At 45.0% G+C, this 12983-nt stretch overlaps 2 protein-coding genes across 2 annotated transcripts; one reads left to right on the forward strand and one right to left on the reverse strand.

Moving 5' to 3' along the window:
- The first annotated feature begins 960 nt into the window (after positions 1 to 960).
- LOC133448944 (protein phosphatase 1 regulatory subunit 15B-like) lies at positions 961 to 8905 on the forward strand. The gene is made up of 2 exons (XM_061727970.1): positions 961 to 2879; positions 6722 to 8905. The coding sequence occupies exons 1-2, from the start codon at positions 1422 to 1424 to the stop codon at positions 6932 to 6934; spliced, it is 1671 nt and encodes a 556-aa protein (XP_061583954.1). The 5' UTR covers positions 961 to 1421; the 3' UTR covers positions 6935 to 8905.
- A 2819-nt stretch (positions 8906 to 11724) lies between these two features.
- LOC133449175 (achaete-scute homolog 5-like) lies at positions 11725 to 12252 on the reverse strand. The gene has a single exon (XM_061728309.1). The coding sequence runs from the start codon at positions 12250 to 12252 to the stop codon at positions 11725 to 11727; it is 528 nt and encodes a 175-aa protein (XP_061584293.1).
- Between the last annotated feature and the right edge of the window lie 731 nt (positions 12253 to 12983).

The raw sequence follows: 12983 nt of genomic DNA on the forward strand, positions 1-12983 counted from the left end.
CAATTTTACAAACTTACTGTACCTCAATAGATTGTTATCTGTATATGTGTTTTTTTTTTTTTTTAATTATTTGTGAATAAACTGGTTGCTCTTGTCAGCGCCACAGCGCCGCCCCGCGGCCACGCCACGTCACTGCGCCGCTCCTCCAGCAGTTCTTACCGGTGTTCTGCCGATTTCTGCTGCTTCGTCGAAAAATGCTACCTAATGGTTTTCTACCTTTTTAGAACTACAATTTTACTGTGTTTTACTCCCTAGCCCACTTCATTTTCCCCCCAAGTGGTCATTGTCGCTTGCCAGGCCGTTATTGTAAATGAGAATGTGTTCTTAATGACCTGCCTGGTTAAGTAAAGGCGAATGACTGAATGAATATCAAATAAAGCGACAGAATTGTATTTTTCCCCCTCTAAATCAGTCCTAAAAACATTACTGTTGTGTTTACTGAAGCGTACTCCTAAATTAAATACTTACCTGCTGTACTCTACTGCCCTCATTTTTAACAACTTGTGCTTTTTATTATTTTACCTCTTTTCTTATCATTTTGTTTCATTTATTTGGTATTTAAGGGTACTCTTAAATTAAATACTTTCTGAAAACCGCGAAGATGTGTACATGCTGTTCTTAGTTTTCAGCAACTCATGCTTTTTATTATTTTACCTTCTTTTCTCATAATTGTATTTAATTTTATTTGTTATTTACTGTTTAATTATGTCTTGTCGCTTTTAATGTTAATGCAAAGCACTTTGAATTACTTTGTGTTGAATTGTGCTGTATAAATAAACTTGCCTTGCCTTGCCGTATAATGTTCACAAAGTGTAATGCAATTCATGTCATGGTGGGTAGTATTTTGAAGGATCAAATCCTCAACATATTATCCATTTTACACCAAGAAATGATGGGCGTGTCAATCAAACTTTGAAAATCAACTGTGCGCATGCGCAGAAGCTCAGAGTATCAGTTGTGGACGGGGAGCGAGGATCGGCAGAACACCGGAAGAGGAAAGACAGCTGGACTTTCTGATGAAATCTCACACCGGGGCGACGGAGGCACACACGGAGATACACACGGAGATACGAACACTCTCGGCGGATATTTAACAGCGTTATCTTCGGAAATAAACCCCCCACCACCGACGGAGTTGTTCCGAGACGAGACCTGATCCCACCGAGAGATAGAGAGAGAGGTACCGCAGCCCCGGAGCCTCCACCTCCTTAACCACCTTAACCGTGGATATAATGGGTCGGTGGTGTCCTCCAGCCCGGGCACGGTCCCTGCCCGCCCCCAGCCCCGGCTCCGGCCCCCGCAGGCCCGCCACCGTCTCCCGGAGACACTTGGACGGTATTTCCTGGGGTCGGTTCGGCGGCGCTGGTCCGTGTGCTTAATCGAGGTTATACCTTTTTTAAGCACTTCTAAGCGAAGAGAACATGTTTAGGAACGTGAACGGCGACGGACGTTTATCTGCGAGGACGGGGGGGTCGCCGTCCTCCTCCTCCCCTGCGGCCGGGCCCGGGGTGGCCTCGGCCGGCGTGGGCGCTCAGGAAAGCTCGTGGATCGGCCTGGTGTCCAGGCCCGCCCTGGCGCTGCTGCAGAAGCTGGTGCCGGGCCGGCTACGGGGCTCCCCGCTCAGCGACGCAGGGGCCGGCTGGTTCTCAGGGGAGTTCAGGAGCAGTTTAATACCTGAGGAGAGCGATATTCTCAGACAGCTGGACGACTGGATGCCGCCTCACCTGGGCTACCTGCCGTGTGAGCGCGCAGAGGCGGCGGGCGCGCTCCCGCGGCCCCGGGAGCGCGCCCGCCACCTCGGCGGCTGGTTCCCCACCGAGTCGCTTCTCCTGAACAACCAGGCTCTGGTCCTCTCCAGCTCCCAGAGAGGGCTGCTGTCCAAGCTGTCCTGCCCCGAGGGGGGGCAGATTTATCCAGAAACAACAGCTGTTTTTGTCCACGGGGGGTGGAAGTTGGGAGAAAACTCTGGTGGACCCCCATCCCTGCACAAACAGATCCCCAAAGGAGGCCCCACGGTAGTCCACGGTGACACAGAGGTGTCTACGGATCCTCAGAAAGCTGACAGTCTGGAGGAGAAACCCCCCCAGAGGACAGGCGATCATCACCTGGAGACCCCCCCCAGGAGGGGGGAGGAATCCCCGCCAAGGCCAGATGCCGACACACCTGAGACGGAGGCTAGTGGGGCGAGTGGGGAGGTAGAGGAGGCGGCGGCCCCCAGCTGTCAGAACAAAGCCATCGCCTTCATCATGGGGTGTCCCTGCAGCGACGACAGCCAATCAGAGTGCAGCGACGACGATGGAGGCGATGGCGACGATGGCTTCGACAGCGACGGCTCATCGAACTTGACTCTCTCCTCAGATGAGGACGAGGAGGAGGAGTCGGATTCGGAAGATGAGGGAGAGGAAGAAGCGGACGGGGATTCGGAGCGTCTCTGGAGCTCCCTGTGTCGCTCCGTCGACCCCTACAACCCACAGAACTTCACCGCCTCCCAGCACACGGGTGGCGGCGGCGGCGTCCTCGCTTCTACGCCTCCTTCCTCGGCCCAGTCCAGCCCTGCGACCTCTCCCCCGTGCTCTTCTCAGGACTCCTGGGACGACTCGTCGTCCAGCAGCGAGGTGGACGAAGAAAGTGTCCGCCTGTGGAGCACGTTCAGCTGCTCCTCAGACCCTTATAGCCCCTTCAACTTCACCGCCCCCCTCAGGACTCAACGGCCCTGTCGCACAGGCCTAAAGCCCCCCCAGGTCCCCACTTTTCTAGCTGTGTCTCCACCCGACTACAGGAGGGACGAGGCCGAGGAGAGGCTGGACAGCGGCTTCTCTGAGCTCCCTTCCTGCAGCAGCCCCCCAACCACCAAACAGACCTGCGAAAGGAACAAGAAGGTCAGTCTTATTCTGCTGTTGTTTTTTATTAATATATATTGACTACTTTGTTTTGTTTTTGTTTTTTGTTTGTATTTAAAAACAAAAAATACAATACAAACACCCAACACTGCTTTCAAAATTCAAATCATAGAATTTCCATTGGTAGCAGATGAAAGTGAAAGAGTCATTCCAGCCTGAGGTGGAGCTTACTGTATTTACAGCTACAGTCATGAAGTCAGTCAAACACCGCAGGAGGAAGTGATGAGTCGTGGCCACGAGGCATACAACTTTACTAGAACACCACGTAATCATGTCAAAGGTTTATGGCAAACCACCAAGGTCAAACGAGATTGCGATAACCCATGTTGCTGGTAATGGTGGGGAAAAAGTGCATGTAGTTTGTTAAATAAGTTGTTTCACTTAGTGAGATAACTTATTTTAGCTGTAAAGGCAGCTTTTAGTGTTAAGAACTTAGAATGAAGGAGCAGACTATCCTTCGTAGATAATTAGTTCTGCTCTTTTTAAGAAAAACGTACTATCCAAGGGTAGGATGGGGTAGGGCTGGGCGATATGGCCTTTTATTAATATCTCGATATTTTTAGGCCATGTCACGATACACAATATATATCTCGATATTTTGCCTTAGCCTTGAATTAACACTTTGATGCTACAATCACACCAATATGATGATTCTATATGTCTACATTAAAACATTCTTGTTCATACTGCATTAATATATGCTAATTTTAAACTTTCATGCAAAAAGGGGGAAATCACAACTAAGTCAAATTTACCAAAACTGTATTTATTAAACAGTTACTAAGCAGTGAGTGGCACAAACATAAAAATGTTCATTTAAGAACATCTTCTGGTCCCAGTTTTATCTGGGATGACCTGCTCTCGAGCAGGGGGGCCCTTTTTAGAGCACCTTTTATATTAAGACTAATTGTAGGTGTAGGGACTGCAATTTTTCATCCTCTCCTCCTTTATTTTGCATCACTTTCACTTACTTTTAGAAATATGACGTCATATTGTCTTGTTTGACTTTGTTTCAATGATAGTGATTGATTTCATGTGGCCACATTTAAGCAATACTAGGTGACGTTTCTCAGCTGTGGAAGAGAAAGGCTTGGCGAGAAAACATCCCATCCCGTCTTTACTAAACCGTCCCAGTGTGGTTTGAAGAGTCCGTCGCGCATAGTAACCGCGCGGATGAACTCAAACAGGCCGAGTTTGGGAAAGTTAGTTGGAACTCACCGGCGGACCGGACCAGCTGCTGCCACCTTTCTGCTGGACGTATGATGATGCACGCACGACAGCACGTGACTGACGTATGTAACTAGGTGCGCTTGTTTTATCTCTCTGAGAAGGAGAGACGAGACGAGAGAGTGAGAAAAGCCTGTAATTTAATGCGCGTGGCTAAAAGCAAATGCGTGACAATGTATACTCGAATATTCACGATATAGTCATTTTGTACATCGCACAGAGTAGAAGCCGCAATACCTCGAGTATACTCAATATATCGCCCAGCCCTATTTTGGGGTTTGCTATAGAAGAATTGTAAGGCAGCTGCTTGGCGGTTGGTGCGCAAGCTTCATCTAGCAATCAAGCAACGGCAAAGAGATAGAGATCAGGCTGAAAGGAGGATATTTATCAAAAACACCAGCAGTCATACTGCGTTTAAAACACACAGATTGCACCACTGCACTGGTAGCTAGAGAGGATGACTGTTGGGAGGACCTGCTTCCAACAGGAAGTCCATCCAGACTGGTCCGTCCTCTAATGATCCGGAGAACCAGTTTGTTTAACAAACCTCGTTTAACCTGCCCTCTACCAGCTATAAAATTAATCTTGTTGAATGAGGAAACGACTGATGTGTCATTTGATTGAAGGAAAAAAAAAGTAGCTATTAGTCCTGATTCATTGTGAATGTTATTTTACTTTCACTTACTGTGTCTTTTGATTGGAGTTGAATACCTCACAGAACCGTTCTGGTTCTGTCTGGTTGTTTACTGTCAACTTGAAGTCACAGAACGTTCTGACTGCTGAGTTTGCATCTCACATTTCTGTCTTGAGTTTCTGCATCTGGTCACGTGACCCCCCCCCACATAAATATAGCAACAAACTCTTCAAACACCACTGATACCCCTTTTACACCAAGCTGGTTCCAGGGCTGGTTCTGGGCTAGAGCCAGACTTAGCACCGGTTCTTTGGTTTTACACAGCCTAAGCACTGGCTCCTGGCTCTCAAAACTGGTGCTAGACAAGAACCAACTCTTTGCTGGTCTAGAGGAAAGAACCACGTTACGTCGGGGGCTACGTGCTTACGTCAAGGGCTGGGGGCGGTGTTACTGAACAACCAAAGCAGAATAAACACGGAAGAGCGCCATTTTTAAACAACGGAGCGCTGAAGACGGCGGTTAAGTTAGCAGACTCTTTTATTATTACATCCATTTATTTAATAATGGATGTAAAACAGAAGCAGCAGTGGTCCGTGGAGGAGACAACCTGTCTCCTGGCATTTTAAGTCAATGAATGGTTTTAATTGCATGTTGGAATTAAATAAATCCTTGAACTGTTTTAAACCAGAGTTTGCCCATTCGACTATGTTGATATGCTTAATATTCAGATCTGGATTTTGATAAATAGTGGAATGCATTGAATTACAAGTGGTAATACTGTTTTTTTTCCTATAATCTCTCCATGCTAACAGGGTATTGAAAACAGAGAAACATTTGTCTATGCTTTTTATTTTATCAAACTTATTTATAAATATAAGAGAGACCAGTGGCAGGGGTTCGGAAAACTTTGCCTTGCAAGATCAACTTGCTGGATCACAAACTTTTGCTGTCCAAGAAAGGCTTGAGCAGCCAGCGACTTGAAACTGAGATCCAGGGTCATAAATGTCAATGTAATGCACATGGGTCAGGAGACCCTCTGTATGGCAACCCTCCAGGGCCATAAAATGGACGCTTTAGCTAAAATCTCAATTTTGTCATAACTTCATAAAGGATTGGCATGTAAGAGGCAAGTTTTTGTGTAGCACCTTGTACACAGAACCAACTCTGTGCGTTACAAAATGTATAAAAATGAAACTAAAATTTGATAAAGGACAAAGCGTAGATTAAAATAACAAACGCAATTGCATATTTTTACAGGAAAGAGTGCAGGTATTTAAAAAAAAAAATATTAAAACTTGAGAATAACTGGTGCACTCAATGTCTTTCACACCAGGAACCATGGATAACAACTGGTTAAAGCTAACCTTAGACAATAGCTTATTATATTGTTACAGCAAGTTTACCAAGATGCCTCCTATTTTTAATTGAGATGGGTCTCATCCACCACAATCCCTAAGAGACTGTCACAGAAGACCTACATGGCCAACATGTCTCACCATTTTGTCTGCAGAAGCCGGGATTCAGGGCTGCTGAATATCAGCTGGCAATTGGCACTTTGAATCTCACTCACGTGGTCCTCCATCAGTGTGATTAACGGGAGAGACGGCAACCACCAGTGGGTTTTCACTGATGGTAAAGTAAACATTGCCATAAGCCTGTCGGCAAAACGGCAGATATATCTGCCTTGTAAAGAAACGATTTGAGTCCCGTCTTATGTTCAATTTTTGCAGAAAAAGTGTGAATCTTCACCTGCCAATGCCAAAGTAGCTATTCCTCAGCTGCAGGCATCTACATGTTTACGTCCAGACTTTGTGGCTGCTTTGTTGTCATCGTGTTGAGACCGCCCAGAGACTCCCCACAAGGATATACTTTGATTGGCTCCCCCAAACCTTTGGGCATAGTAAATGAATTAATGGTCCTCAATCCCAGATGAATCATGACCTCCATCTCTCCTCCTCAGGTACGTTTCTGTGACCAGGTGGAGGAGTTCTTTGCCAGCTGTGGGGAAGAAGAGGAGGACCGGCGGGGCCCGTGGGAGGAGCTGGCTCGGGATCGCTTCCGCTTCCTGCGACGCTGCCAGGACGTAGAGCAGAGCATCGCCTACTGTCTGCAGCCTCAGCACCGCCACCGGGTGTTTCAGCGCCTCACCATCCTCCACATACACAACACCTGAGCACGTCCAGAAACATGAACTGAGATGGACGGACGCTCTGAGACCAGCCGGACTCTACTGAGCCAATTTGGTCCATGTTTGGTTCTGGATGAGTTTTAAAAACGGAGTGACTCAAGTTTTCCCGTTCATATTAAAAAGTTACCACGGAAAGAATCTGAACAGTCGTCCATTAGAGTTGCAGAGGAACCAGCGTTTGCAGGTCAACAGGTGTGCAGTCAGTGATGTCAGTGTTTGTTGCTCTTGAAGCCAAAGACCCGCCAGTGTTGAAGAAGAGCAGTGAACCAATGAGGTTCAGGGTCACTGTGGTGTTTGAGGAGCGTCCAGCAGGATGCGCTCAGGCCACACCAGCATACTGGAGGTGGTCTGGAGGTGTTTCCAGACCCTCTGAGGCCGTACAGGAACTAGAAAACCAGTCAGAGGGTCTTCCACAGGACCAAAACCAACCCAAGGCCCTCTGGCCGGTTTTCAACAAGGTAAATTGACAAGAAGCGATGCTCTGATCAGAGTTCTTCAGTCCCTATTTCCATACGGATTCCAATCCAATACTGATTCGATATTAGATACCAGTTCCATATTCGATGCTCCACATCGAGTTTGTATTAATGTGTAGTATTGACTCGCCGTTGATACAGATCCGGTATTCAGATTTGTCAACCCAGATGATCCGCTGCTCAGTGTCGATTCGATGCAGATTCACTTCTCAGTACTGACTCCGAGCTGGTTCTACGCCCACTACAATACCAGACGTAGCTTTGATACTCGGTACTGATCTGATGGTGATCCAATACTCCATTGTCAATTTGATTCTTGATATGGACCCGATGCTCCATACTGTTCCAGTGCTGATTCAATACCTGATGATGATTTGATTCTTCATGCAGATTTCACATTTGATCCAGTCTTGAGTCTCCATATCAAATCTAGATCAAGGCTCCATATTGATTCAGATTTGTTACACATACTGATCTGATAATCATTGCTGATTTGGTGCCGATCAATGCTCCGTACCAATACTAATCTAAGACTCGCTGCCAATTTGATGCTCAACACTCAGTCAGTATAGATCCCAGTACTCCGTAGTAATCGGATACTTATTCAGTATTGGATGCCCATTTAATTACCACTGGTATGAAGGGGGTGCTGAAGGCATCAGGCTTTACTTAAACATTACTTTCTAATTTCATAAATGAAAAACATCCTATTAACCCACAGATAAAAATGTATTGGACTGTTTCTTTATTTTAAAATACAGCAGCCAGGGGAAAAACTGAACCCTTTGAATTACCTGGTTTTCTGCATACATTTACCAAAAATTGTGACCTTATACAGGTGACGTATTAAAGGAGACATCATTTTTATTCCCCCAAATGTTGCCAATTTCCTGGGGTCTACTTATTTATTCTTCCCACATGGGGACGTGTCTCTGCTTTGAACGTGTTTTCACAGCTCTGCTTAAGGTGGCAGGTTACAGGGGGCGGAGTCAGCCCCTAATATTGACTCCACCCCCTCTTGTATGTGCAGCCTGCATCTTTTGAAGTCACTGCTTCTGCTCTGAGCTCCCACCTCAGAGAAGCAGTAAATGCACTGAGATGTGAAGGGTGAGTAAAGCAAGGGATGCTGGGTAATTCTGTGATCCGAATCTGTGATGTCACAGCCCTCAACCAATAAAATAAGCCTATTCAGCATATTCTTTTAGCTGTGGGGTGAAACCAGAAAAGATTTCTCCAGAATCTTCATCAACAACAGGGACCTGTGATGGCGTCTGTCTCCATGGACACATCTTGGATAAAGGAAGATGAGCGCGTATAGGCGAGGAAGTTTCTGAACTGGTAATGGAAAAAAAATAATAATTCAAGAGTGTTTTAATCAGAAGAAACATTTTATTTTTGTAAACTCATCGTTTGATTGGTGCTCGTTCATCCTGCTGCTTCATCTCACAGAATAACAATCTAATAAATCAGTATCTGATGATCGTGGAAGTCTCGGGTATTTTTTCTTCACCAAACAAACTGAACGATGTGACGTATTCAAAGCAACTGGGAACTCTGACCTGAGATCTGACACGGAAATGCCACAAACAGCCTGATGGATCAGACCCCGCGTCTACAAAGTTGTAGACTCTGAAAATGATTCATAGGGCCTCCCCGTCCAAGGGCTGGCACCAGCGGTGGCTTCTTAACTGTCTTTGCACACAGGTGGTTAGTGCTGCATCCAATCTAAGCAGCAATTAAGATGACATATGCAGAGCGACAGACAAGTTAACAGAAATGTTATGTAGATTAAACTTGCTGTAAACCTGTTGGTATAACAACAAGTACATCACCTTGGAAAGACATTTTTTGAGTGCCATCTTCTGTTCAGTTTTCTTTAAAAAACGTGTAAATCTTAAACTGATTTAAACAGCTGCATTCTTCTACATGTTTACATCCAGATTACGCTGCTGCTCTGTCATCATCGTGTTAAACCCGCCCAGAGACCCTCTCTGCGAGGACACTGATTTGATTGATCCCGAGACTTTTGGGCATAGTTGATGAGGTCCAACAGGTGGTAGCTAGACGTACCTGCAAAGCAAATTTATATTTGCTCACTTTACAGTTAGATTCCTAGACTACCAAAAATTTCCTTCATAAAAACGATGTTCCTAAAAGACTGAAAAATAAACCACTTCGTCTTGTTTCCATTATGTAATTCTTTAAAAAGTGCACTATTTATGGCATTAAAAAAGATTAAATTTTCAAGACAAAAATGAATAAAAGGCAGCAGTTAAGAGAAAAACATTTTCTAAAATTTAAATCAAACATCAAAAAATTATAAAGGCATACATTTTCAAGAAAACAGTTTTTGACTTTATAAAGTCATGATTTAAGAGAACTTTATAGTCAGATTTCAGACTAATTGCACATTATCACACAAATTTGTAAAGAAAATATCTGACAAAGTTCCCCAAGTTTTCAAAAACACGACAATTATGACTATACATGCAAATTAAAAAAAGTTTCTGATTTTATAAATACTTACATTTGCACATTTTTAAAAGAAAAAATTCTTACTGCTGCTATTACTTCTTTGCAATTTTTTTTAAAGAAAAATACTTTCTGGATATAAAATCCCAAATTATTCCAAACATATTCCCTGACTAAGCTTTCAAATTTTCAACTCAGAATTTCTGATGGCCTAAAAGTGCAAATCTTTCAGCATTGTTTTTTTTTTTACTTTATAGAAAAAAAGAAAAGGGAAATTATGCTCTTCCTGATTCTATAAACTGACAAAATTTCAAGGAAATAAAACCAACTCAGACTGAGTTTATAAACATGTACATTTTCAATTAAAAAAAAATAATAATTGACCTTAAAATTGCAAATTTTATGAGTAAAGGACAATTTATGACTAAAATTGAAATTTTATAACAAAAAATACTAAGAAATTTCTGACTTTATCGGTTTTCAAATTTCCAAGAGTAAAATATCAATTTTTGACAAAACACAACATATTTGTGAAGACAAGCCTCTATAAATCACAAGAAAAAAAAAACCTTTCTCAATTTTATGAACAAGCATACTTCCATGAAAAAGAGCGCTTCATATCTAAACATAGACGGAGCATATCTGCATATCTCAACCGTCTCAGTTACGTGTTCAAATGTTATACACGTTGCTACAAATGAAGGCAGCTCATTTGATTCCTCCACAGAAACAGATCTTGACGCTGACCTTGCAGATGGGAGACCCCTAGTGGCTGCAGGGGAGTCATCAGGATCCTGTCTGAACCCCGGTAAAAGTCAAACATGGAACTACAAGAAACAGGAGTGAAGCCTTGAAAAAAAACGACCAAAACAAAAACATTTCCAGTGAAACAAAACAAAAATAAACAATGTTTTACTCTGGGACAGGATATCAGGACTTGATATCAGTACTAGGCCTAGATGTTGGGTCTAGGACTGGACCTGACATCAGGACTTTCTGGGATTGGTGATTGGTGATGGGATTATGTATATTGGGACTGAGACAAGGACTGGCAGACATCAAGACTGGGAATGGGTGTTGGGACCGGGGGAAACTGGATGCTGGGACTTGAATCACTGTTTTCATCTGGGATGGGACATTAGGACTGGAATTAGAGATTCAGACAGGGATTGGATGTCAGGATTGACTGGGACTGGAAGTAGACATCAGGACCAGGACCAGATGGTTTTCTGGGACTGAAGGCTGGGTTATGGTTCTCCGTTACACCAACACAGAGCACAAAAATCACACATACACGAAGAAAAGAGTGCTGAAATTTCACGACTGCTTCACGAACCGGAACCGGAAATGCGTTGCTATAAAACAAACCAGTCACAGCCCTCTTGGTCTGCATTGGGTCTGCCTCACCTCGACCCGTAGTTACAATTTTTGAGAGGTGCACGTCAGGCACGGCGTGACGTGCGCCGTGCGGTGCGTGACGCGGCGCAACCTGCGGCGTAGGCTTGGTGTCGATTTAACGCAGAACCATAATCATGAACATCTCTCACACTTCAGGCTGTCCCAACTAAACCGTAACATGTCTCTGTTGACCTTCTCTGTCTCTATGTTTTCTATAAATGATCTCCACGAATATAGGGACTGTAACCACAAGACGTTCTAGGGCACGGCCCATCCATGCCATACACCTTGTTCAGTCTCTATCAGATATCTCTGACATGTGCTTTGTTCAATTTGTCTGTGACTCCTCCTCCTTGATGACATCAGACTGAAGTTGATTGGATCACCATGGGAGGCTCGGATCATTCTGAACCAGGCAGTGCAAGATGATCAACACTCAAACGCCTCCATGTCTCCTCGGGGGTCCGGACCGGGTGACGAGGCTCCGGTGGACTCTGCTCCTCCGCCGTCCTGCAGCTCCACCAGCCGCTGCAGGTATTTGATGTACTTGATGGCGGCCCGCAGCGTCTCCACCTTACTGAGGCGCTTGTCCGCACTCTGGCCGGGCAAGTGGTCCCGCAGCTTGGCGTAACCCTGGTTCACACACTTCACCCTCTGGCGCTCGCGCTCATTCCGCTTCTGGATGAAGGCCGGCTCGAACGGACACTCGTACATGCTGAAGTGTCCGTGGTGGTGGAACGGGGCCAGGTAAGGCAGGAGCCCGGGGCCGGCCGGAGCCCTCAGAGGGCCCTTGTAGAGGCCGAGGCCGGCGTGGTCCATGCCGGGGGGGTAGAAGAGGAAGGGGACGGGGCTGGACAGAGGGTCCGAGGGGTGCTGAGAGAGGCCGTGGTCCTCACAGAGTCCAGAAGGGGAAAAACCAAAACGATCCAGGAGGGAATGCGAGAAGGATGAGCTCATCATGTGACCTGGACTGACCAATGAGTGAAGAGGACGCCTGGTTGGGTCAGAGAAAGTTCATCCTGCTGACCTGTGGAGATACAAAGGAGGAGAGATGTTCAAGGGAAAATGGGAGAGAACGGTACCAGTAAAGTCCAAATGATACCCATTCCTGCATACGTGTATGTCTGATCTGATGGTCGAGTCCACATTCTTTACTGTTCACTAGTTCTTCCATATTTCACTTACTGTGCAGAAATTTGGGGCAATAACTATAAAACCAGGTTACACTCATTACTCATACTTCAAAAGAGAGCAATACGATACATTCATAAGGCTGGATATCAAGATCACACTAACTCACTATTCTTACAGTCTAAAGTACTAAAACTCATGGATTTAGTGGCATTTCAATCTGCACAAGTAATGTTTAAAGCAAAAAAATAATTTGCTACCGGATAACTTGTAATTTGCTGAATAGGCTCCAGCTGATCCAAAATGCAGCAGCCCGAGTGCTGACAGGAATCAGCAGGAGTACCCACGTCTCTCCAGTGTTAGCGTCGCTCCATTGGTTACCCGTAAAATTCAGAATCCAATTTAATAAAATTTAATAAAATGTATTTTTATTACTTGCGTATAAAGCCCAAAATGGCTTAGCTCCGCATTATTTGCAAGACCTGATAGTGCCTTATGTTCCTGGCAGAGCTCTCCGTTCCCGGAGTGCAGGTTTACTCGTAGTTCCTAGAGTATCC

This window comes from Cololabis saira, chromosome 8 (assembly GCF_033807715.1).
Source record: "Cololabis saira isolate AMF1-May2022 chromosome 8, fColSai1.1, whole genome shotgun sequence".
Lineage (NCBI taxonomy): Eukaryota > Metazoa > Chordata > Actinopteri > Beloniformes > Belonidae > Cololabis > Cololabis saira.

Bases quoted from the DNA above. Each gene is read 5' to 3' on its own strand.
- LOC133449175 (XM_061728309.1), bottom strand. From the start codon at position 12,252: ATGAGCTCATCCTTCTCGCATTCCCTCCTGGATCGTTTTGGTTTTTCC.
- LOC133448944 (XM_061727970.1), top strand. From the start codon at position 1,422: ATGTTTAGGAACGTGAACGGCGACGGACGTTTATCTGCGAGGACGGGG. The intron at 2,880-6,721 runs GTCAGTCTTATT...TCTCCTCCTCAG, and splicing joins CCTGCGAAAGGAACAAGAAG to GTACGTTTCTGTGACCAGGT.